This window comes from Mycothermus thermophilus, assembly GCF_041956435.1.
Source record: "Mycothermus thermophilus strain CBS 625.91 unplaced genomic scaffold VTJ04scaffold_4, whole genome shotgun sequence".
Taxonomy (NCBI): Eukaryota; Fungi; Ascomycota; class Sordariomycetes; order Sordariales; family Chaetomiaceae; genus Mycothermus; species Mycothermus thermophilus.
This window is the reverse complement of record NW_027191430.1, coordinates 2,274,538-2,299,499: the sequence shown is the minus strand read 5'-3', so window position 1 is coordinate 2,299,499 and position 24,962 is coordinate 2,274,538. Positions and strand designations below refer to the sequence as shown.

General features: G+C 56.6%; 7 protein-coding genes and 1 non-coding gene across 8 annotated transcripts; 5 read left to right on the top strand and 3 right to left on the bottom strand.

Moving 5' to 3' along the window:
• Nucleotides 1-1,887: 1,887 nt before the first annotated feature.
• Nucleotides 1,888-3,706, top strand: VTJ04DRAFT_6577 (uncharacterized protein; the record flags this gene model as incomplete). Its single annotated transcript, XM_069364811.1, has 2 exons — nt 1,888-2,335; nt 2,418-3,706. The coding sequence occupies 2 exons, from the start codon at nt 1,888-1,890 to the stop codon at nt 3,704-3,706; spliced, it is 1,737 nt and encodes a 578-aa protein (XP_069218601.1).
• A 183-nt stretch (nt 3,707-3,889) lies between these two features.
• On the bottom strand, nt 3,890-5,122 carry VTJ04DRAFT_6576 (uncharacterized protein; the record flags this gene model as incomplete). Its single annotated transcript, XM_069364810.1, has 1 exon — nt 3,890-5,122. The coding sequence occupies one exon, from the start codon at nt 5,120-5,122 to the stop codon at nt 3,890-3,892; it is 1,233 nt and encodes a 410-aa protein (XP_069218600.1).
• A 459-nt stretch (nt 5,123-5,581) lies between these two features.
• Nucleotides 5,582-7,187, top strand: VTJ04DRAFT_6575 (uncharacterized protein; the record flags this gene model as incomplete). The annotated part of the gene is made up of 2 exons (XM_069364809.1): nt 5,582-5,654; nt 5,722-7,187. 2 exons carry the CDS (start codon nt 5,582-5,584, stop codon nt 7,185-7,187), a joined length of 1,539 nt encoding a protein of 512 aa, XP_069218599.1.
• Nucleotides 7,188-9,955: 2,768 nt separating this feature from the next.
• VTJ04DRAFT_6574 (uncharacterized protein) lies at nt 9,956-11,779 on the top strand (the record flags this gene model as incomplete). The annotated part of the gene is made up of 2 exons (XM_069364808.1): nt 9,956-11,273; nt 11,352-11,779. The coding sequence occupies 2 exons, from the start codon at nt 9,956-9,958 to the stop codon at nt 11,777-11,779; spliced, it is 1,746 nt and encodes a 581-aa protein (XP_069218598.1).
• A 589-nt stretch (nt 11,780-12,368) lies between these two features.
• On the top strand, nt 12,369-12,461 carry VTJ04DRAFT_t86. The gene has a single exon. It is a non-coding gene; the product is annotated as a tRNA-Lys (tRNA).
• A 2,805-nt stretch (nt 12,462-15,266) lies between these two features.
• VTJ04DRAFT_6573 (uncharacterized protein) lies at nt 15,267-17,188 on the top strand (the record flags this gene model as incomplete). The annotated part of the gene is made up of 3 exons (XM_069364807.1): nt 15,267-15,604; nt 15,670-16,673; nt 16,746-17,188. 3 exons carry the CDS (start codon nt 15,267-15,269, stop codon nt 17,186-17,188), a joined length of 1,785 nt encoding a protein of 594 aa, XP_069218597.1.
• A 1,203-nt stretch (nt 17,189-18,391) lies between these two features.
• Nucleotides 18,392-19,745, bottom strand: VTJ04DRAFT_6572 (uncharacterized protein; the record flags this gene model as incomplete). The annotated part of the gene is made up of 4 exons (XM_069364806.1): nt 18,392-19,288; nt 19,354-19,500; nt 19,616-19,659; nt 19,739-19,745. The coding sequence occupies 4 exons, from the start codon at nt 19,743-19,745 to the stop codon at nt 18,392-18,394; spliced, it is 1,095 nt and encodes a 364-aa protein (XP_069218596.1).
• Nucleotides 19,746-23,682: 3,937 nt separating this feature from the next.
• On the bottom strand, nt 23,683-24,528 carry VTJ04DRAFT_6571 (uncharacterized protein; the record flags this gene model as incomplete). Its single annotated transcript, XM_069364805.1, has 2 exons — nt 23,683-24,059; nt 24,498-24,528. The coding sequence occupies 2 exons, from the start codon at nt 24,526-24,528 to the stop codon at nt 23,683-23,685; spliced, it is 408 nt and encodes a 135-aa protein (XP_069218595.1).
• Nucleotides 24,529-24,962: the final 434 nt, after the last annotated feature.

The window sequence follows — 24,962 nt, the reverse complement described above, 5'->3', positions numbered from 1 at the left end:
ACGACACCGCGAGGGAGGAGGGGGGGGGGGGGGTGCATACGCACAGTCTACTCCTACTGCTGCTGCTGCTGCAGTGGCCACACAGTATCGGCGAGTTACCCACGAGCGGAGGAACGGCCGACTCCCTCCTCTCGGGCGGCACACGTCAACACACCCAAAACCTGCAGCGGCGGGGATAGCGTTGGAGGTGTTGCACTGCTGTTGGGGAATGCAAGGCGGTCGTGTGCTCTGCAAGCCACGTGTGGGTGGCTGGTTGCACTGCTGCTTGCGGGAGCGGGTGGGTGCAGGTGGATAGTTGGTTGTGACGAGAGCGGGGGACCAGGCTGGTAACCTCCCAGGACGGCGTACCTACCTATCCCACAACTCCCGTGGATGTCGTTTGATGATGATGGCTTGAATGGAGAGAGACCGGCAGGCAGGTCTGCGGGATTCGTGTTGGATAATCCTGTGTCAGGTATGCTTGGATCCTTAATCACAGGTCTGGACATACTAAGTATTTAATCCCACAAAGAAGCCCGAGATGATAGATTGGCTGTGCCACACAGCCCAAGATAGGACGGCATTCTTGGCCAGGACAGGACGACAGCCGAATTTTGTAACGGATGAATGGAAGAACCGTCTTCGCTTTGCTGTCCAACATTCTCACGACTCTGCCGAGGGAGCAAGTGTTGGTTGCCGTCACCACCAAGCCGGGATACTGCATTGTGAGGCATGGGGACCAATGTTTTCCTCGGGATAGATGAAAGTGTTGCTTGGCGGGCTGGGTGTGTATCGGACGACGACGAGAGGTATCGCGAGAATGGTGATGGGGCTGGTCTTGGTGGTCTGGTTTTGAACCGGCTCAAATTGGATTGGAATTGGAGCCGAAAACGTGGACACTATAGTGTCTTTTGCTGTGATAGACGCTTGGGATAGAATAACTTATGAATCTCTCGTCTCTTTTCTGGGCCCTTTTGTGCCAATACTCGTAAGCTGTGCTCGTACAATTCCAATTCCCGTCCGTGGCTTGGGCATACTAAGAGCTTCTCATCCAGACGAAATAACGACAATCCTAAAAACCATCCCAGAGACCAGACGGAATATGTCCGGTTTCCGTGTCCTCCAGTCACGGAGGGAAGATATTCTTGCCTCCAAACTTCCAGGCACCAACTTCCCATGCTTCCAGAATAACTCAGCTCTGTGTCAGCGTCACCCCTCTCCCATTCACGGCGTACCACTTACACTGGGATCGCGATCCCTCTCCAACCGGCCGCTTTCTACAAGCCCATGACACGATCTGGCTGACCATGAGGCCGTTCTTTTAACTCCTATAAAGGGGGAGATATACCCGGAGGTTGACCGAGGTGGTATGCTCTTTCGAGGGGCCACAATGCTCGGCATCACGTCCAATGACTTCATGGTCCAATCTCGAGGGGATGTGCTGCTGTACTTGGGATGACCTGCCCCGTCCTGCTTCTCGGCCTAAGGGTTGCAGGTACCTAAGTGACATCTTCAGGTCCTCTCTTGGCTGACCGAGAAGGAGGCAATTGGATCAGGTTGGGTCTTGAGAAACAGTTGACACCCGAGAGCCTCTCTTCGACATGATCTGTACAAAGTAAATACCTATGTACAATAAAGCACACCTCGGTGAGCCACTCAGACTTAGTTCCATTTCATCTCATCTGTCATTTCTTTCGGGATTGGCCACGCCGGAATCTTGTATTTTCCAGTACACCGAGACTTCTTTTTTACAAAAGAACTAGATGCCACAGAGCCTACTCGTACAAATATCATAAATAAAACATTCCTCACCTCCTTCTCTTCCACACTCACTCTCCCGCCCTCTCTCTACCTCTTTCACTCTCCCTCTCCTTCCCCTCTCCGTCAGCAACAGCCCGGTTGCCCACCATGCTCATACCACCCTTTTTCCTCCTCCTCCAAGCCATCTCGGTCCTCCTTCTCCTCTTCACCACTCCCACCTCCGCATCACCTACCTCCCACCACCACCATCCTCGCGCCGATCACCTCTCCCAACCACCGACATACACCCCGAACCGCACCCGCGCCGACGCCGTGCGCCAGGCCTTCCGCGTGTCGTGGGACGGCTACTACAAACACGCCTTTCCGCACGACTCGCTGCGGCCCGTGACGAACAGCTACGCAGACGACCGCAACGGGTGGGGCGCGAGCGCCATCGATGCGCTGAGCACGGCGCTGGTGATGGGGGAGTGGGAGGTGGCGGGGCAGATTTTGGAGTATGTGCCGCGGATCGATTTCGATAGGACTGGCGGGGATGGGGAGGAGGTGGTGTCGGTGTTTGAGACCACCATCCGCTACTTGGGCGGTTTACTCTCGGGTTAGTTGGGGGGATCTGGTTATGATGTTTGTGTTGTAGGGTAGTAGTAGATGATGGTTTTGTTGACGAGTAGTGTGCCTAGCATACGACCTCCTCACCGGCCCGTTAAAGACCAAATACCGCCCCCCTTCCTCCCTCGTCGATTCCCTCCTCACCCAAGCCGTCCGCCTCGCCAACAACCTCGCCATCGCCTTCGACACCCCCTCCGGCATCCCCGACAACCACGTCTACCTCTCCCCGCCCCGCAAAGCCGGGTCGACCTTCACCAGCCTCGCCACCGCCGGCACCCTCGTGCTCGAATGGACCCGTCTGTCCGACCTGACCAACAATTCCCTGTACGCCTCCCTCGCCCAGCGCGCCGAGGAGCACCTCTTGCATCCCAAACCTTCCTTCTCCTCCTCCAACGACGACGGCGATGGCCTAGCCGAGGCGGAACCCTTCCCCGGCCTGCTGGGCAGCCACATCCGCCTCTCGGACGGCCTCTTCCTCGACAACCACGGCAGCTGGGGCGGCGGGGCGGACAGCTTCTACGAGTACCTTCTCAAAACTTACATCTACTCCCCGTCCCGCTTCAGCGTGTACAAATCCCGGTGGCTCGCAGCCGCCGAATCATCAGCAAAACACCTCGTCTCGCACCCCGCGTCCCGTCCAGACCTAACATTCCTCGCCGGGTGGCAGGGCCGCAAGCTGCGGTTTGCCTCGCAGCACCTCGCCTGCTTCCACGCGGGGAATTTTATTCTTGGAGGCCTGGTGCTGGACAAGCCCCGCCTGGTGCGGTTGGGGTTGGACTTGGTGGAGGGATGCCACGCGACGTATGCAGCGACGGCGACGGGGATCGGGCCGGAGAGTTTCGCGTGGAGGGATGCTGCGGAAGCTGCTGCTGATGCCCAAACCTCCTCCTCTTCTTCCAACTCATCGTCCTCCTCCTCTTCCTCCGAGGACGCACCACCTCCCTCATCACCACCACTCTCCAACCCCCCACCCTCCCTCTCCACCACCACCTCCGGCGGGTTCTGGATCCTCAATCCCACCTACCTCCTCCGTCCCGAGGTCATCGAGAGCTACTACCACGCCTACCGCGCGACGGCCGACCCCAAATACCAAGACTGGGCGTGGGCAGCATTCACCGCTGTGAATCGCACCTGTCGCGCGGGGAGCGGGTACTCGGCCGTGCGGGACGTGAACGCTCCCGGCGGGGGCGGCTATCTGGACTTTCAAGAGAGTTTCTGGTTTGCGGAAGTGCTGAAGTATGCCTATCTCATTTTCGCGGAGGAGGAGGAGTGGCAGGTGAAAGGTCCGGGGATGAAGAATGGTTGGTTGTTTAATACCGAGGCGCATCCGGTGAGGGTGTTTGGTGGGGGACGGGGTTGAGGATGGGGTTGTTGGGGTTGAATGATCAAGGCATCTAGCTGGACATGTAGTATACATACAATTCACAACAGCACTAGAGACGAGATGGATAGTAGAACCAATCGAATCAAATCCGTTTTCAACATTAGAGCTTTCCCACCACCACTTATGTACAGTCGTAGACGACCAACCATTATCAAGAAATTACTTCCGCGACCCCTCCTCCCCCGACGCAGCCCTCCTCTCCCGCTCCAACATCTCATCAAACTCCTTCTGCGCCTGCTCCCTAGCGTACGCCTTCTCCGCCTCTGCCGAATCCACAACATAACTCTCCTGCTGCTTCTGCTGTTGTACGCGGGGCACGCCTCGTTGCTGCGGTGGCGGGTTCCACGGCGCGCCCTCCTCCGCCTTGGCCTGTCGCCGGATGCGTTCCCAGGCCGACAGTCCGTCGTTTTCAGGCTGTTGCTGCTGCTGTTGCACACCAAGCGGAGGACGCCGGACGGGGGCCCGCTGCGCCGGAGACACGGGAGAGGCGTCGTCGAAGACGTAGTCGTCGCCGAACCCTTGCGGGTCTTGCTGCGGCGGGATGTCTTGGTGCGGTGCATCTTGCCCCGGGGGTGGTTCGGCCCACGGCGACGTTGTTTGCGGCGGCTGTTGTGATGGCGCTCCCCAACGTGATGATGGCGCCGCAGAGCCAGCGGCACCTGAGGCTTGTGTGCTCTCCCTAGTGCTGGGGAAAAGGATGTTTTGTTTATTCCTATTCTCTCTATTGCGGACGGCTTGAAGCCTCTTGTCGAAGGTAACGCTCGCAGCGAAGGAGGTCAGGGCATACGAGTGAACAAAGGGAGCGACGAAAGTTTTGAAGATGGTGTAATAGGCCGTGAAGCGCAGGGCATGCCATATCATGACGGCAGGGGTTCCCTTGGCGATGGATCTCGTGCGGCTTGGAAAAGACATGGGGTTGAACCAAGAAGCCTTGGGGGTGTAAAAGGGGAAGCGGAAGGTGTCCCGGCCGCGATAGGTCATGTAGGCGGTGCCGAAGGCGACAAGGGGCGAGGCCCAGGTTTGGCGGCGGCAGGCGACGGAGCGGTAGTAAGCGATGAGGTCAGCCTCGGTGGGGTCCAGGGGACGACCGGCCACGGCAGAAAGCTGGCCAAGGGCCTTTCCGACCTCGCTTCTATGCCAGGAGGTGGTGAGGCCGAACCAGGGAGCGAAGAAGGGGAGCTGAGGCAAGTCGTCGAAGCGCATGCTCATCAGACGCAGGGAGGTCTGGGCCTGTTCCTCGGTCACGGAGACCAAACGGCCATCGGGGCCCAACGTGGCGATTTGATGGAGGGAGGTTGGACGGTCAGGATTGTAGACGGCGGAATCAGAGAAGGCATCGGGGCTGTCGGTCGGAGGGAGACGGTCGTCTCCGTCTCCGTGGGGCCACGACATGGTAAGGACTGGGAAAGAATCAATTGAATGGAAATGAAGGTGTTGTTGGTTGAGTTTGGAGTGGTAGGTTGGCGATTGGATTGCTGGGTTGGCCACGGGTTTTGATCTGGTGTTGTGTTGTGTTGTGGTGAGGTGTGGCCTGGTCTGATGATGGATGACGATGATGCAAGAGCCGAAGAGTTGACGTTGAAGACGAAGCTCACCTGGAGCTTGGTTTGGCGGGGAGTTCTTGGCATAGATCATGCCAAGACGGGGCCAGGAACAGGATCAGAGATGGACCCACTTGCAGAATTGACCCTCTTTCTGCCGTGTCTGTCCGCCTTCTGTACCTGCGCCTCGCCTCGCCTCGCGCATCGTCTCGTTCTTGCAGGCGCTTGCTCCGTCCGTCATTCTGCCATCATCAGCCTTGCAGACATCAACCCTCATTGACCACCACACACACATGCGCTCCACGCAAACATGACATCACAACAACAGGCCATTATGGAGACGGTCCTCGCTCTCCGCAGGACCTTGAAGCGGTCTGCCTATGGTCAGTTTGTTGTCTTCCTCCCCCAAACCGGGCAACTCTAACCACTGCCGCCATCCCCTGCATCTAGACTCGGACTCGGACTCGTCCATTGAGCAGACCACAAACCGCGGCAACAAGCTCAAGAAACGCGCACGCTTTGTCCACCAGGGCCGTCTCTCCTCCGCCGCCGGCCATATCGCATACAAGGAGATGGCCGAACACGCAGGCTACCACCGTCCCATCATCCACCGCAACCCGCCCCTGATCGACGAGGACGGCTACGACATCGACAGCGAGTACGACGACGACGAGCAGGTCCAGGAAGCCATAGCCGCCGCCGTTGAGAGCAATCCCTACTCCTCCATCCACATCGAGCAGCTTCTCGCCCCTCTCACCTCCGTCACCGATCTGCCCACTCACCCGACGCTATCGCGGCCCTTCACATCCACCGCCTTGACGGAGCTGGTCCAGCAGGCCATAACGCTGATGCACAAGGAGAACAAGGCCCTGTGGAAGGCCAAGCCCCTGCTGACCAAGCTGATGGGCGACAACACGTGGGCGCCGTGCGGGCTCATGGCGGCTCCGGACGATGAGGATGCGAAATTGTTTAGCGACACGGTGAGCTTTTTCAACCGGCCTCGGGTGCGCCCCGCAGGGACAGTCCCGACTACGAATGGAACTACGGACACCGACAAGACAGCCGAGACGAAGCAGCCGGCGGCAGAGGCCGGGCCGGATGGACAGGAGGCGCAAACCTCGCAAGCGGCGGACGGTGCAGAGCAGGATAAGAAGTCAGAAACCAAGACGCAAGACGACGAAACGCTGCCAGATGCGGATGGGCCGGTTGTGAATGGCAACTCGGAAGAGTCCAAAACCAACGACAAGACACAACCACAAGGCGATGGCAACCAAGCAAGCGGGGAGCCAAGCCAGGAGAAACCCGAGCCTGCCAACGCAGAAAGCAACAACGCCACCAAAGACGACGTCGAGATGGCCGAGGCGCCGGCGCCAGACGCAAACAACTCGGCTACAACAAAACCTACAGACGGTCCCTCGGCCGGCGACGCGCCAAACCCAACACCTCCTCCTGGCCCACCATCCACCACCACCGCCGCCGCCGCCACGGTCGCAGCCATCTCGTCCACCTTCGACCCGCCCACCGCCGAAGAAGACGCCGCCCTCATCGACGAGCTCTTCATCCACCCGCTCTTCCACCTGCCCCCGCAGGCCCATCCCGACCGGGACCTGGGTCTACCAGAACAGGAAGCCGAAGAGGTCCGCCGGCTCTTGTTGCTCTACGTCCAGAAACAGGAAGAAATCTGCCGGGGCGCGCAGCGGCTCGCGCAGGGCCTGCTGCGGGCGGACCGCCTGCGCAAGACGGTGCTCAGCTGGGCCAAGGCGGAGGCGCACTGCGGGCCCAACAGGGACATGTCGGACGGCGAGGACTGGTATGACCGCGAGGAGTGGGGGTTGACGGAGGATTTGAAGAAGGGGGAGGATGAGGTGGAGGAGGAGAGTCAGACGACGCAGAAGAAGACGAGGAATCGGAAGTAGGCTGGAGGGGATGGTTGGTTGGGGGATTGGCTGTTTTGTTGGTTGTTTTTGTCATCTGTCTTGGTGTTTGGTGTTCGGAGGTTGTGATGTTACTACTACCTATAGATGTTGGACGGAGGATTCTGCCGCAGAGAACAATACCACCTACCTGCCCAGACAATGGAAAGAATTGTCGATGAGTCAGACAGAATACGGAGTCGAATTCCTGTGATACCACCTAATTATTAATGTCCTGAGGCTGGAATATCGCGCAGCGGTATGTACGAAGCATGTCCTAGCAAGTCTAGACGAACTTGTTTCCGCATCTCCGCCTCTCATAATCTTCTTCGTGTATGCAACGTTGAAGTCTCTCCAGCGAGCTGTCGGGCCCGGCGATGCTCGGTGGAACCCTCAGACTATCCATCCGGCCCTTGGCGCTTGGTCTCATCCCGACCCAAGACCGGGAGCCGGGGCCGGATCGGGATCCATCGGAACCCTGGACCCTCGTCCGGGACGGAAAACAAGCTTTTTGTTTCGGACCCAACCCACCGGGATAAACCCACCCGCCCACGGGCCCCGCGCCGGATGCCCCTTTTGGATGGACCGCGCGGGCGCCGCGGGCCCGGACAAAGAGGGACCCACTCCATCCCGTCGGAACGAATTGAGTCGGGGCTCGGCGCAACTTCTCCCCGATCGGGGAATCTGTGAATCTGTCAATCTGCTGGCGCAGAGCCCGGGAGCCGGGGATGGGAAATTTCTCCCTCTCCGGGATGGGGGAACTGAGACAAGTGGAAAAGTGAAATGCAAGGGCCGAGTGCTGTGGTCAGTTGGGTGGGGGAGCGCCCGGGAGGGAGGTGCCGGTGGGTTGGGTCCCGTCGGGTCTTGGGCAAGTTCGCGGCGGCCGCGGCGGCCGTGGTGGTGATGGTGGTGGTGGTGGCTTTGCTTGCTTTCAGATAGACGTCGCATTTGGGCCAATGGTGGTGTTTGCCTTTCTCAGGAGTCAAAGTTTGCATTGGCAGGTGAGAGCTGTTTTTCTCTCTTGTTGTTCTGCTTCTGTTGTGCTCTGCATTTTGCACTCTACTGCTATGTTCTCGATGTCCTGATGATGAGTTGGGCTTCAAGGGGGGCTTGGGATTTGAGTTCATTCAGAAAAGTGACACAGACATCGGGGGTTGGACGCCCCCGAGTCCCGAGACCGAGGGTCGGGGACCGAGCACCGAGAACTAATGTTACATCTTCATCCCTATTTCCATGCTCCGTACATACGTCTGTACATACTGACAAACAAGCAAGTTTGATGAGATGATTCACACAGACGCGCAAGAGTGTGGAGGTCTCGCTTGTTTCTTCTTCGCATATCCGTACCAGTGGTTTAGGTCTGGGGACTTGATTACGCAAGCAACCCAGGGATGAAGATCTATGTGGGCGCAAGGCGATGATGTGGCACTCCCTAACCTACTCCGTATTTGTCTCCTTCTTTTTACTCTAGGTTGTTTGCCCTTGGTCAGGAGTTGCGTTAGGAGCTTTTCCTATGGATGGACAAGGCTTTGTCTTCACTTTTTTTTCGTTTTCAGGTGGGTTATCTCCGGGTTGTATCCACGCAACACTACAGCGTGGGCCAACTGCCGGATGACGTATGCTGAGCCTGGAGCCCTACAAGGAGCACTCGGTACCGCTGATACCTCTGCGGAGGTGGTCAGCAGGAGATGCATAGCTCGGGCCGTGTTTTTTTCTTGGGATTTTCGAAGCGGGATATGCAAAGGAATGAGTCTACACTATTCAGGTTCGATTCCGGACGGGATATTCGTGAGGCTTGGTGGTTGTCGACAGGAGACAAACAGATGGAGAGAGGAATTTCGATTAGTCAACGCAACGTTGCCTCCAGCCACCCGACCTCGTAGAAGACTCGAAGAAGCTCTTGAGAAGACAAGTTTTTTTGCTAGCTGATGGCTATGCTGCATCATCTTGCATCTATCGCAGCTTCACACCGTCGCCATACCCGATGTGATCTGCATCCACCTATCTCCGCAAGGGCGTCGTCGTCGTCGTGCATGCACTTGCACTTGTCGTCGTCAGGGAGCTTGTGGCATCATCCACCATCAGCCCAACCTATGCCACCAACCAATTCTGGAACCAACCATTCAGCGGTTGTCACGGACTTGGTCACGGACTGGCGTGTCCCTCGCTTCTGGGCCCTTTCACCTCAGCTCGTGCAGCGCGCTGACGTCGCATTCCGTGCCTGTGCTAGCGGCGAAACGCTAACTCATTTCCTTCCACACCCTCCCCCTGGTGGGCTGGCCAGCCCGCTGTCTGTCTGTCTGTGTCTGCGGCTCGATTCCGGCCTCCGCCGGGGTTAAAAGTTCGGGACCGCGGCGCCATCAGATCCCCCGGCCTGAATACTTGTTCTGGGGTTGCGGGTTTTCAAATCACTTGACTTGACAACAGCGCCACGCGTCCTGCGATTGACGCTGCGCGTTACGTTGCGGTGTAGATCTGGGATTTCGTCTCCCGTTCTTTTGTGTTGTTGCTCCGTTGCATCTCAACGTTGTTCCGATTTGTTCTTTCTGATCCACCCGATCGGGATCGTGAAGCTTGGGAATAGCTTCGGCCCATCTCAGATAAATACCTGCCCTGCCCGATCGTCTGTCCTCAGGCAGACAGACCACAGACCAGGCCTCTCTCATCATACACTGTTCATCTCTTTCTCCTCTCATCTGAACCCCAACCTTCAATTCCACCAACCTTCAACCCTCTCCATCCCAACACACCACCATCACCCCATCCCAGACATGTTCCGAAGAGACAAGGAGAAAGACGCCATGACCACCGACACCGAGCCCGAGAAGGCGACCCCTCCGCGGGCGTCCTCCCCGAGCAGCGCCCACAACCACAAAGATGAAGAACCCAAGCCCGCCGACCTCAAGAAGCAGCCCACCAAGGACAACCCCTTCGGCAGCGCCGCCGGCGTCGACGACGCCGACGTCGTCTACCCGAAGGGCCTCAAGCTGGTGCTCATCATTGTTTCCCTCTGCATCTCCGTCTTCCTCGTCGCCCTCGACCAGACCATCATCGCCCCGGCCCTCGGCGCCATCACCAGCGAGTATCAGTCCGTCGGTGACATCGGCTGGTACGGCGCCGCGTATCTCTTGACCACAACGGCCCTGCAGCCCGTCTACGGCTCGCTGTACCGCATGTTCAGCGTCAAGTACACCTTCCTGACGGCCATCTTCCTGTTCGAGGTCGGCAGCTTGATCTGCGCCGTGGCGCCCAACAGCGAGGTGTTTATCTTTGGCCGCGCGCTGGCCGGTGTGGGCACGGCCGGTCTGTTTTCGGGCGGTATCGTCGTCATCAGCTACACCCTCCCCCTGAGGCAGCGGCCGGCGGTGTTTGGGCTGGTCGGCGCCATGTGGGGGATTGCCAGCGTCGCGGGACCTCTTCTGGGCGGCGCGTTCACGGACCATATTACCTGGCGGTGGTGCTTCTACATCAACCTCCCTCTCGGCGGCGCGGCCATGCTGGCAATTTTCCTGGTGCTGCACATCAAGCAGAAGCGGAACGAGAACTTGACCGTCATGCAGCGCATCCTGCGCCTCGACCTGCCCGGCACGGCGATGCTCATCCCCGCGGTGGTCTGCCTGCTCCTGGCGCTGCAGTGGGGTGGCACCGAGCACCCGTGGAACAGCTCCGTCATCATCGGGCTGTTTGTCGGCTTCGGGCTGATGATTATCGTCTTCATCGGCATCCAGATCTGGAAGGGCGACCAGGGCACGCTGCCGCCGCGGCTGTTCAAGAACAAGGACGTGGTGTGCGCCATGCTGTTCTGCTTCTTCTTTGGTGCCGGCTTCTTCCCGCTCGTCTACTACATCTCGCTCTACTTCCAGGCCATCCAGGGCGACACGGCCGTCCAGGCGGGCATTAAGCTGCTGCCCATGCTCATCGCCGTCGTCATCACCTCGGTCCTGTCGGGCGGCCTGATCACCCTCGTCGGGTACTACAACCCCTTCATCCTGCCGTCCATGGCCCTCTTTGCCGTCGGCTCCGGGTTGATCACCACCTTCCAGCTCGACAGCCCCCTGCGCGTCTGGTTCGGGTATCAGGTCGTTGCCGGTAAGTTTTTTTTTTTCTTTCCCCTCCTCCTCGACCAACAACCTCTCTAGCCTGATACTAACAAACTCACCTCTCTAGGCCTCGGCATCGGCGTGGGCTTCCAAACCGGTGTCCTCGTCGTGCAAAACAGCGTCTCGCACGAGTGGATCCCGCAGGCGACCGCCTGCGTGCAATTCTTCCAGGCGCTCGGCGGCGCCATCTTCATCGCCGTCGCGCAGGCCGTCTTCCAAAACGGCCTGACGGACGGCCTCGCCGAGACCGCGCCCGGCCTGCCCGCCGCCATCTTCATCCACAGCGGCGCCAACGAGATCCCGCAGGTCCTGGAGCGCTTGGGCGCCAGCCAGCTCCTGACCCCCGTGCTGACCGCGTACTTGGACGGCCTGCGGAATTCGTTCTTCATCACCGTGGCGTGCGCGTGCGCCGCGTTCGCGGCGGCGTGTGGCCTGAGCTGGAAGAAGATTCAGAAGAAGAAGGAGGGCGGGGATGTGGCGGTTGCGATGGCGTGATGTGGGCAAGATGGTTATTGCTGAGGTTCTCTGGCCTGGCTTTGAATGGCCACCCAGGCAAAAAGCTTGTATCATGTGGATTTTATGGGATGGGCGCATCGAAGGAAGGCTGGAGATGCGTCCTGATGGCTGGGCTTGTTGTATATTGGCGTTGTTGTCGAGGAAAGGATACCCAACTCTTCTGATTTTGATGCTTTATGGATAACCACCTATAGAACGGGTTAAACTACCATCCAAAAATACTATAATGTACAGCTAGCCATAATGGAAAGTTAAATACTGTGATATACTTAGTATGCGTCTCACAGTCCCGAGCCCAGCTTCTCAGAATAACTAGTTGATGTCTGTACTGTACTATCCGTCCCGGTTTTGTCTGAACTAGGGGAATCAAACCCCCCCACCCCACCGTCGTCGTACCGTCCCCAGGCCCGTCCAAAGTGAAACCCCAACCCAACCCCGCCGCTATCCACACCCACCACACCCACAAACCGTCCCATCCGATCCGACCCTCCGATCCCACCCTCTCTTCCACAAGCCACAAAATTCCCGCATCCGCCCCGGTACTCCAACAACTCAAAGGCGAGCTAAGGCCCGGTTAGCTCAATCGGTAGAGCGTGAGACTCTTAGCAATAGGAGGGTATCACCCATCTCAAGGTTGCGGGTTCGACCCCCGCATCGGGCTCAATTCCCGATCCTGCGATTGGCTTCTCTTTTTTCTTTTTTAGACTTATATGTCTAGATCTCCTAATCTGTATATGGGATTGGTCAGGGTTGGGGTTTGAGAAAACGAATTTTTTATTTTCTGGGCAGGTGTGGTTGATTTTTGAGTTTTTGAGTTTTGCCGCTCTTTCCTTTGTGGGCGGTCGGCCCTGTCCGGGTTGGTTGGGTTGGTGGGTGGGTGGAATTGGAGGGTTCGGGTTGGGGTTGGTGTAAGTGGGGAGTTGCCTGTTTTGGTAATCGGTTGTTTGTCTCGACTTTTCTTTCTTCTTATTCTTCTTTTCTTCCTTTCATTCTTATTGTTTCTCTTCTTCTTTTTCTTTTCCTTTTTATTGTTTCTATTTCCTTTTACTTTTCTTTTCACTTCCGGGCTGACCAGCCCCTGGGCGGCGTGAAACTATGTCCGGCTATTCGCCGTGGCATCGACGAAACCATGGAGCAGATGCAGCGAGGAGCCGAGGAGCAGGCAGTCACAGAAGCCATGGCCCGTTACTACAACGTCTGATCGATCGACAGGACAAGAGAGCCGACCTCCTGGGTGGCATAGCCAGGGAGTACGCCCAAAGCCATTTGGCCAGGCAACATTGAGTTCAGAGCGACACTGAACGAGCCCGACTGGCCATCCAACTGCGAGATCCCCGAGAGTCATGTACGGAGTGCTGAGCTGGTTTGGGACGCGTTCATTTTTCATTCTTTTTGTTTTTCTTCTTTTGATTTTTTTTGAATAGTACGTAATTCATATTCTTTTCTTCTCTTTATTTTTCTTTCCTTCTCTGGCTCCATTTCTGTCTCGCAACACCCACCGTATTTAATACGTCACCCTACAAGATGTCCCGTGGCTCGCTCTCAGGGTCTGGTCTAAGTGGAATGCTTCCGGGCAGTTTCCTATCCCACCGACAGGAAGTTGTGCATCGTTGTCTTGGTGAAGCGCATGTCGATCTTGATCTTTTCTCTCCTGGGGATTGACTTTTGCGGTTTGCCTCGGACTCGAATGGTACCTTCAGTCCAAGGCATGGCTGGATCGTGATCTCCTGCTTCGTGTAGTCGATCACCAAACCGTGCCGCTGTAGGAACTCCGTCCCCAGCAGCACGGTAGATTGCCGTGGATGATGGCGCGCACCGTCATGAGTCCCTCAAACGGCATCCGTCGATCGTTCCGGGAATCCAATCCCAATCCTTGACGGGGTTGAAATCCTCAGTGTCTAACATGCCGGGTACCATTTCTGTGTCATGATCGTGGTCACGACACAGTGATGCGCGTAGAGGTTTGTTAACCCACGGAATGATGGGTACGAAATGCCAGTCACACCTGGTACTTGGTAAAAGGCTGTTTGCCCCCGCCCGGTTCATCAGAAGTGCATTCATCTTCTTTTGGTCTCTTGCGGTATCTGATCTTGTTTTTCTCTTGCTCCCTTCTTTTCTCTTTTTGTCTCTTTCCTTCTTTCCTTGTTTTTCTTGGTTTCCCTTTCATTTTTTTCTTTCCTTTTTTTTCTTTCATTTTTTCCTTTACTTCCATGACAAGGACCTGTGGCACTGTTGCGAGCACCAAAGCCAGGACCGGAGACATGAAGTGTGAGGAAGTCATGGATGTGTATTTATACCTGCCGGCGGCGCATCATCAAGTGGGAGATATCATTGTCCGGAATGGAAGGGGCTGATTTCAATGGCCCCCCTGGGAGGACTTCTGAACATCACAAGTCATCGCCAGTCTTGAGAAATTCGACTGGGGTTATCCAGGTCGAGCAATGCGCTTCGTTCAGGGGCTGGATAACACTGATGCGCTTGACAACGTCAAGACTGTAGTGTCTTAGCTGAGTGTCCAGGGAGACCTGGGTCAATAGGGCCATGACCAGGCGAATTACTCCAAGTTGGCATTCCCAGAAGCATCCCTGGGATCTTCGTTGAGAATGTCAAGTCCTGTCTTGGTTACGTCGGGGAGAGTTCGGGTTAGATAGGTCAGGAAGGACTGCCCTCGACTGAGATACTCAGAACATAAGGGGCAGAAGACAAGTGTTCGTAACCGAGCCTGACTTTTGTTTTCATGACTCTCCTTGAGTCCAAGCATCCGCAGATGGGTATCCTGGATCAGAGATGATGCGGGGCTCTGGATGCATATGATGTCCGGCCGAAGTAGATATTCCGGAATCACATGCAAGATCCCCCCCAAGACAGAGGGGCTTCCCCGCAAAACTTCCGCCAATAGGGGCCGTCCAGGCCCTGACGGACCCCTGTTGATAGACCTCACCCCGCAAAACGGGAGACCCAGAAACGCAGGATTCGGCAACGGCGACGAAGCTAGAAGGACATCCCGTCCTCCCGCCCGAGCAAATGACCCCCTCAGATATAAGATCGGCAAGCGCCAGCCGGAGCCATGCGCGTGTTGCCGCCCGTTTGGCGCGCACTCTCTCGACATGCCGCAATAGTCCATGAGGTAACAGCCTGCAGGCGGTCGGCCGACGCACACCTCAAGACCTTCTCTCACTCTTACTCCATCCGTACGAACACCATCATCACCTCAAAGAGGGCGCGCCTTGCATGACGTACCCCTCCTCCCCCCAGTGTCACCGTCCATCATCCCGTTTCTAACCCCTCCAAAGCCCCGTGTCGTTGTTCACGCTCCCCGGCCTCGGCTCCCGCTCAGCGACCAACACTTGTTGTCCATCGCCGGATTGAGAACCCCCCCAGACACCAACGCCGTTTCCAGCCCACAAATTCCCTCCACCAACATCAGCCGCTTGCTGTTACACCCACCCCCTTCTTCCGGCGGACAATGGTGCACACTAGGACCCCGGGTCCACCAGCCGTCGATGACGGCAAGCTCATCAAAAGCAGACCCAATCTCGACGACCTCGACGACCCCTTAACAAACCCTTCCTCTCGCGCAGCCACGCCCAGAATCCTCCCCAACGGGACAGGGGACATGGACGCTGTCCCCAGTGAACACCTCCCTCGGGGGATACACGAGACCGAGGCGGAACGGAAACACCACTGGTTTGTCGGTAGCATCGACCAGGGCACCACATCCTCACGCTTCCTCATCTTCAACGGCGAAGGGGATCCCGTCGCAAGCCACCAGATCGAGTTTGAGAACCTCTATCCCAAGTCAGGGTACGCATCCACCCTCCCGGCTGTCGTCCCTTCACACATATCCTAACTCTCCTTCCCCGCCCCAGATGGCATGAACAGGACCCCCTCGAACTCCTCCGCTCCGTCGAGGAGTGCATCGAGCAAGCCATGCTCAAGTTCGCCAACCTGGGCTACTCCAAATTCGACATCCGCTCCATCGGGATTACGAACCAGCGCGAAACCACCATCGTATGGGACACCACGACCGGCGAGCCGCTACACAACGCCGTCGTCTGGCCCGACACGCGCACCACGGCCCTCGTGCGGGAGCTCAAATCCCGACCCGGCGCCGACGCCCTCCTTGACCTCTGCGGCCTGCCGCTCTCCACCTACCCCAGCAGCGTCAAGCTGCTGTGGCTGATCCAGAACGTCCCCGCTGTCAAGCAAGCATATGACGAGGGCCGGTTGGCCTTTGGGACGGTCGATTCGTGGCTGATCTACCGGCTCAACGGCGGTGCAAAGGCCGAGAGGCCAGTGCACGTCACGGACAGCACCAACGCGAGTCGGACAATGTTCATGAACCTGCGCACCCTCCAGTACGACGACAAGCTGCTGGGCTTCTTCGGCATCGACAAGTCCAAGATCCACCTTCCGCGCATCGTCCCGTCTTCCGATCCCGAAGTTTTCGGAAGGGTCGCCAACGGCGGCGCCCTCGACGGCGTGCCCATCGCGGGCTGCCTCGGCGACCAGTCGAGCGCGCTCGTCGGGCAGTGCGGGTTCAGCCCGGGCCAGGCCAAGAACACGTACGGCACGGGGTGCTTCTTGCTCTACAACGTCGGTCACGAGCCCGTCATCTCCAAGTACGGCTTGCTGGCGACGGTGGCGTACGATTTCGGGCGCGGCAGGAAGCCCGTCTACGCCCTCGAGGGGAGCATCGCGGTCGCCGGCGCGGGTGTCAAGTTCCTGGCCAACAATCTCGGGTTTGTCAAGCAGTCGAGCGAGATCAACGCCCTGGCCGAGTCGGTGCCGGATAACGGCGGCGTGGTGTTTGTGACGGCGTTTAGCGGGCTGTTTGCGCCGTATTGGATTGACGATGCCAAGGGCACTTTGTGTACGTTTCCCCCTCCCCCCCCCTTGTTTTATCTTATTCCCCCATCCCAACTAACATTCGTTTGTCTCCCAGTCGGGATCACCCAACACACCACCAAAGCGCACATCGCCCGCGCCACGCTCGAAGCGACCTGCTTCCAGACGCGCGCCATCCTCGAAGCCATGGCCCGCGACTCCGGGCACCGCCTCGAATCCCTCGCCGTCGACGGCGGGCTGTCCAACTCGGACCTGTGCATGCAGACGCAGGCCGACGTGTGCGGCATCCCCGTCGACCGGCCCGCCATGCGCGAGACCACGGCCCTCGGCGCCGCCATCGCCGCGGGCTTGGCCACGGGCGTGTGGAGGGAGCTGGACGACCTGAAAGAGGTGAACCGCGCAGGGAGAAAAGTATTTGAGCCCAGGATGGACAGGAAGGTGGCGGATCGCATGTTTAGGAAGTGGGAGCAGGCGGTGGAGATGAGTAGGGGGTGGGTGAGGGAGGGGAGTAATGAGGAGGATGGGGAGGAAGGGTCTTGAGTTGGGAGATGATGGGGAAGGGAAGGTAGAGAAGGGGGAGGAAGTTGGCGGATTGGATTTGGTTGGATTAGCGGGCGGTGTTGGTTGGTATAAGTACCTTTGATTTCTGGGGGAGAAACAGGAGGATGTGTGGTTCTGGCTGAGGAGGGACCCCGGAGTTGGCGATGAAAAAGCCACTTTTTTGTGATACCATGAATGAGCCAGCGATCGTTGGAATGACGAGATGCTTGAATACGACAGTCTTCTCGGGGCAATGGTTAGTCGGATATGCGTCGGTTGAAGCATGAGAGCTAGGATGAGACAGGGAATTACGTACTCTAATACAGGGCCAATTTCTCGTAGGGCCAGTTGAATCAAATACTTCTTGAAACAAGGCTCTCCTCCTCATAAAGTCTCTCTTCTTCAGGCCAAGGTCAAGTCAAGCAAGTCCTCACTCACATCATCACACCTCTCCCATTTGTCACCTAACTGCGCACCCTTTGTCATGAGCGCTGAGGTACATGCAACTCCCTCGTATCCACTATCATCATCCATCCATCCATCCATCCAAATCCGAATTTTCCTCCCGTTCCGTTCCGCCCACGTTCGATTCCCCAACCCCATCCATCCATCCATCCATCCATAGAGTCGTAACATACACCATTACACCATTACTTCGCTCTTGTTGATGTTGTCGGTGTTTCATGTCTATGGCCTCTCCTCAAACATCCTCCACACGGCGGGCCAAAAATGGCTGTTTCGCTTTCCTTCCCACATTTTTCGCTTGGATGAGGCGGATAGTTCCTCTTCTTCATCAACAGAAATAAAGCTTCCGAGAGGAAGTATGAGATGGGGGAGATGAGAGGTGATGAGAGGGGAGTGTGTCTTATGGTTGTGTGATGGTGTGTTTCTCTTCTCCTTAAAAACCACCACCGCCGCCGCCGCCGCCGCCGCTATCGCCGTCGCGCTCCGTTCCAGTGTCCAGTCCAGTCCAGCCCATCCGCCGCCCGTTTTATCAAGGGTTTTTCTTCCATGTGAGGTGCGGGGTGACGATGATGATGATTAGAACAAAGTGTGTACCAAAAGGTAGGGGGTTTAAACAGCGTATATAGAACTCCAGCAAAAAATAACTTGAAAGGTTCACACCAAGAAGGAGAAAATAAAAAGTCCAGGGGCATCATCGAAAGAAAAAAATATCAATTGAGCAAACCGCACCGTGGCGATTTACATAATGATAGCGGGCACGTCCACGTTGGACTTGATGGTCTTGTGCGGCAGGACGCAGCCGCCGTTGACGTAAATCTCATCGCCGATCGTAACGTCGTCGCCAAGGACGGTCACGTTCTCGAGGCGGGCCCAGCGGCCGACGGTGCTGTTCCAGCCCACAATGGTGCTCTTGACCCAGGCGTGGTCCTTCACCTTGGAACCCGCCAGCAGGACGCAGCGCTGTAGGCGCACGCCGTCGCCCACCACCACGTCCGGGCCGATCACCACGTTGGGGCCTATCCTGCAGTTCTTGCCAATCTTGGCCGACGGGTCGATCATGACATTGCCGCCGTACACGAAGGGCTCCGTGTTGGGCGTCAGCAGCTTAGAGCCCTTCTTGGCCAGCGACGACAGGTACAGGCAGGTGCCCGTCAAAAAGTCCTTGGGCTGGCCGACGTCCATCCAGTAGCCCTCGAGATCAAACGAGTGCAGCTGGCCGTCGCGCACCATGGCGGGGAAGGTTTCCTGCTCGATGGAGGTCGGGCGGAGCTCGATGCGGTCAAGCACCGAGGTGTTGAGGATGTAGATGCCGGCGTTGATGCGGTTGCCGACGAACTCGACGGGCTTCTCGACGAAGCGGTCGATCTTGGAGGGGTGGCCGGGCTTGTGGACGACGACGCCGTACTTGGACGGCTCCTCGACCTTGGTCACGACGATGGTGCCCTCATCGCCGTGGGACTTGTGGAAGGCGGCCAGCTCCTTGAAGGGATACTCGCAGGTGATATCCGAGTTGAGGACAAAGAATGGCGAGTCATCCTTCTTGAGCACGGCCTCGGCGAGCTTCAGGGGGCCGGCGGTGCCCAGCGGCTCGTTCTCGATGGAAATGGTGATGTTGATGCCGAATTGCTTCTCGTACTGGAACAACGCATCCCATGTCAGCGCCAATGCCTGCTCCTCCGCGTCTGTCGGGAAGAACCCACCTCGGCGAGGTACTTCTCCATAATGTCCGGGCGGTAGTTGACGGCAAGGACAATGTCTGTGACGCCTGCCGCGGCCAGGGCCTCGATCTGGTGGAGGATCATGCGCTTGTTGCCGAACTCGACGAGGGGTTTCGGCATGGTGAGGGTCTGCGAAGCCGGGCGTCAGCCATGGATGCCGAGAGCACCACATCAAGGCTCATCATGATGGGCGAGCGATGGAGCGAGGGCTCGGTGTTTGGGCATCAGGGACGGGGCAACCTACGAGAGGGCGGAGGCGGGTACCGAAACCGCCGACGAGAATTAAGGCTGCACAAGGAAGACATGGTCAGCGAGACTCTCGTGGGTCATCAGCCGGGGCAGGACTCGAGGGCTTGCATGCACGTACCCTTCATGATTGCGGATGTCGAGCGAAGGGAATGTTAAAAAAGGGGGGTTGTTGAACGAGTGTAAGAAGGGGAGAAGGGCGCAGCGGTCAAGTGCGGGGAAGATGCGGCACGAAAGATGGCCCGACGCTATTACGCTTCACTCGGGTATATAAGGCGAGAGATTTGCAAGGAGGAAGGACGGTGAAGAAGAAGTTGAAGATAGTTATGGAGTAGGTGGTGGAAGAACAGCAGCAAGAAAGAAGAGGAGGTGGCAAGCAGCCGGTACGGAGTCGTAGCGGTCCTCTAAGGTTTAGCGTAGGTTCCAGGTTCCGGTGTTCCCAAAATGGGTCTCAACAAACAGGCCACATTCATGGGTTTTGGTTTCCCAGATTGGCCGAGCCTGGAAGGCCCCCGAATGAGCACCGCGGGCCTGGAAGGCCTTTCAGGGTCGTTCAGGGTCAAGCTGTCAGGGTCAGTGGACGGTTAGTGGAGGGCCCGGTGGATGACGGCCACTCCACCGGAGACCCACGGGCTTCCCCGGGCCACATGCCCCTTGGCTGCATCCAATCAGGGTCCGGCATGGCCCCAAGGCGAGATTGGATCGCGGACAGGGCAGCCTCGGGTAGGTCCCGTCGCTTTGCAACGCTCTCCCAAAAAGTCAGGGGCAATCTCCTTTTTGGCATCTTGTTCTGATGCATGTCAATCCTATGGCAATGTCATCAAACACCCATGGTCAAAAACCACTCGCCGTCCACATGCATGAGAACAGACTCCGTAACCTTGACGACTGCCCGTCACCATCATGCCAGCCCATCGCTCGTCATGCCGAGTCACAGCCTCGTCCGTCTTCGGGACACGTTGCCGATGTCTCTTGATAGGTCCCGTCTCTTTGTTCAATACGAACCTGGAAGTGTGCTGCTCACAATCCGGGCGTTCGTGATCGCGGTCACATGGAACGTCAATTGGAAGTTTCCATTGGGCTGCCCGAACCCGCGCGCGGGATATTAATCCCGAAGCGAGCAGCCACCATCAGCAAGGCAGAACCTCACTTGTGGCATGTCAAGTAGCGAGGAATTGCCTTGGATGAAGAAAAACATCAGGCCTGACCTATACACCGTACTCGGTGTACAGCCTTCACTCAATCCGATGTCGAACCACCCACCATAGCCCCGACACCGTCGCCAATCCATTCGGCCGGCACATCTCTCCCGAAGCCGCCAGGGCGCGTTACACCAGATCGGATGCACAGCAGACCACCAGACACCATCCATCTCTGCTTCTTTCCGCATTCAGACAGCGTCTCATTCCAGGTCACCTGACTGACTGTTCACACAGCCCCATCAACGTCATGTCTCTTGAGGATGATAAAACGATTCCGATGATGGCTTTGAAATATTAGTTCAGCACCGGTTTGTGGTGTTGAGTTTGCTTCACTGATGGTCCATCACACCGAGTACACTCGGAGGGCTTGGTTACACATGTGCGTGGGGGAGCTGCGGAACCCCCATCTTGTCCTCTTGCATACCCATTTGGTGCTTCCTCAACCCCTCCCCCTGAGTGTTTTACAAAGATCGACATGTGGATGTACCCAGAGGACGGGAAATGCCGTCCTACCGACACTTCACCACGTAAGGGGTATATGCCAACCACCTCTCACTTGTTACCATTCCCTGCTTTCCGGGACTTAAGACGTAACTTATCACGATCCAACCGTGAAAATGAGAGTGTATTATTGTGTGTCGGTCCAATTCGTGTGTCCATAGAGGAGGAATACGTACTACTCTGATGAAAAAAAAAGATGGGTTACACAACCAAGCTCGTCGGGTTCACGTCCCTCGTTTCACAGATTTCTCGTGAATCTCAACACTCATTCATCATCAGGCAAGTGAGAAGTCAACATAAAAAACGTGCCCGGTGGCAAAAGATCTTTATATTCGCATGGAGGTAAAGAAGTAAAACTCATCAAAATAAAATCTCTTGAACTTTTTGCTCATGAAACTGAAGAAACAAGAGTCATAAGTCATCACGGTCGTTACATCATCAAGGTCATGACAATATCATCATGGCAAGAGATATAAACATCTCAGCCCAAAAACGCGAAATAAAAAAGCAACAGAAAACACACGAACCTCACCCCCTTTTTCATCACATCTCACCCCAACTCCCAACCAGGAGACTTTGTCAATGCGTCTGCTAACAAACGCTGGCGCATCGACACATCCAACCTCCGTTTTTTTGCTTCTCTTTTTTTACGTGATCCCATTTCCCCCCCCCCAAAACTCCGCATCACCGTGTTTTTAGCTATGTGCAAGACTCATCGCGACGATGATACTCCCCCCCGTTCCTTACCTCCCTCTCTAACCTAAGGCGAGGACCAAAAGCCAGCGAGAAAGCAACAAAAACAAAAAGCTGGTTGTGGTAGCAACTGACACCTCTCTCAACTTTTTCTACACACATTTTTCACAGTCCCTCTCCCCCACCCCCAAGTCCGCAGGAACAAAGAAAACACAAGACTATGCATAGAAATGGGAGAGAGGGAGGAAGGAGATGAGGAAGAGGAAAGATAACGGAAGCAATCAATCATCTGGCCAATGACGCCCATCCCCACCACGAGCACACGCCTCAGTGAGTCAAATAGTACCTCAGGTAGTTCCCAGCAGCAGCAGCAGCAGCAGCAGCAGCGAGTCCCACCAAAGTTGCCTCTGTAAAGAGAAAACCCCAATGCTTGTTGCCTGGCTTCTTGTCATGCCCTTGCTTCTTGTCCGTCAAGCAGGCTGGTTCTGTTCAAACCCAGCACGGTGGTGGTCCAGCTCATCTTGTCTCTGCTGTGTTGCCCATGCGTCTTGTCTTTTTGTGGGGGGAAAGGAGGGAAAGGAACGCAAACTGAAAACAAAACGTAAAAAAGCCCGGGCTAACAAATCCTTCTTGTGTTCCGCAAATCGCAGAGTTGGAAGAAACGAGAGGACATGTGAGCCCAGATGTTTCATAAAAAATCAACGTGAAAAGCCAACCATCCATCTTGTGTCCCAGGCGTCTCCGTCCGGGAATCAGGCATGAGCCATAACCCGAAAGAGCGCCGTCCAAGCTAGATAGTTGATGATGATGCATGCCAACGGACCACACACATCCTGTTGCTTCCCACGTCGGTAGGTACCCATGTACCTATGTTGTGTTCCAGGTTGGTTGGTTGCCCAAATGTCCCGAAACTTTGTCTAAAACGAAATAAAAAAACAAAGAAGTCATTGCTTGTTGTCATCATCGTCGTCATGAATGCGCGCAGTCATGTGTCGAAAGTCGTAACGGTCGTCAAGTCGTGTCATGTCGTGAGGGAACGTAAACCTGGAAACAAACGAAAGAGAAAATAAAGCCGGCATAACATCCGGAACAGCCCCTAGACTCCTCCGAGTGTGGCTGAGTCCCGGTGAAGGGAAAGAAAGAAGAGTCCAGATGTCCCGAAAGAAGATGTGCCGGAGTTGCCATCAAATGGATGGGAAAACGGGGGGTATAAAATCCGCGGCCCTGGCGCTCTTGTAGTAGTAAGTTTGGCCGTTAATCCGTTTCGTCGTGTCGCTGTGAAGCCTTCGCCAGATGTATATCGCAGCAAATAAACAAAGAGAAAACAAAATAAGGTCCAGAAAAAAAGCCAGGAAATAAAAGAATCCAGCCAGGAACGGTCGTCCGCAGAAAAGATACGGTTGACGTCCAATCATTGGTCCACGGAGTGCGTTCCGGAAGCCCAAAAATAGTCCAATCCGGTCCAAGGAAGTGGTTCCGTTGCTTGGTTGGTTCACATCCCAGGACTCAGCAAGATGCCGGCAGTTGGGGTCGGGTCCGTCCAGTCCGATCCAGTCCAGTCCAGGGAGGGGAAGGAAAATCTCCGCGTCATTACACAACGGCCGAGGCGGGACCAAGAAGGGAGGAGGAGGTCCGGCATCCGCTCCGGTTGGCCCGATCCGCCTTCACCTCACTCCAACGACGCGGTCGAGCTGCTGCTCGAGTGGTGTCCCGAGCGGCTCCTTCCGCTGCCGGAAGAGGACGAAGACGAGGACGACGAGGACGACGAGATGTGGTGGTGGCGGGAGCCCTTGCGCGACTTCCTGGACTCGTCGGCAGGCAGGCCCTGCACGATGCCGTTGCGGGCCAGCATGCCGCCATTGACCGAGAACTGGCGGCAGACCATGAAGGCGCGCATGGCGGCGTTCTCCTGGGCCAGCGGCCCCGATTCGTAGGCCAGATCCGTCTGGTACTGGCGCCCGTTGACCAGGACGTGGCACGTGTAACCCTCCGAGCTGCGATAGCACTCGTACAGCGGGTCGTGCCATCCGCGCCGCCGGCAGAGGCCTGTTAAAAAGTGTCAGACAAACAAATCCCCTTGCTTAGCCGTTCTGCTTTTTTCATGCGTTTTTGTTGTCCATTGGCCCGTTGTGCCTCGACTAGGGGACCTAACCCGGGGTATAGATGGCGTCGTTAAGGCCCGGACGATGCCCAGCGATCTGCATAGAGGCCTAACATGAACGCCTCTTCAGCCCTACCAGATGTACACTGGCCCGGGCCGGGACATGGGATGATGAGGGTGGTGACAGGGTTCGATGCGGTGGCAGGGGTGTAAGGTGAAGCATAGATCGGAGGAAGTGTGAGTGGGGGGGTGACAGCCACGTGGGAATTAGACAGCTCATACGGATGGGTGATATGTGTGTTTGGAGCTCCTGGCAAACGAGGAAGACGGGTTTCCGAAACAAACATTATAACCCGAGTCTAAGTAACTGGGTCATGACTTACTCTCAAGATACTGGATGTAGAAGCCGGTCATGGTGTTGGTGAATCTCCTGTGCCAAAGGCCAAGAATTTGTTCGAGCCTTGGGAGTTTGAGAGGGGCCCAGGAGTGAGCGATAAAAGTTGAGTGTGTCGAAGGACAGAAAAGTAAACAATGGCGCGGACCGGGAGCCGAAAGTCTGGAAGATGTGCTGCAGTCGAGCCCAACCCAAGGAAGCAGATGCGGTATGAGAACCCCACGTAAGGAGTAGCAGAAAGGGTAGCTGTCAAAAGTGAAGTTTCTTCCACGGGCTGAAGGGTGGTGATGTGGTGTGTGTGAGAGCTGGGGACTGATGAGTTGTTAAAGACCTGTTACGTAGTCGAGGCGACGGCAGAAAGGGGGATAGGGACGGGAGCCATGGAACCTCCCACCCGGCGCGAGACTTGTGTGTGCTTTATTGAGATGCCGGAAGGACGCTGCGGGGCACGAGA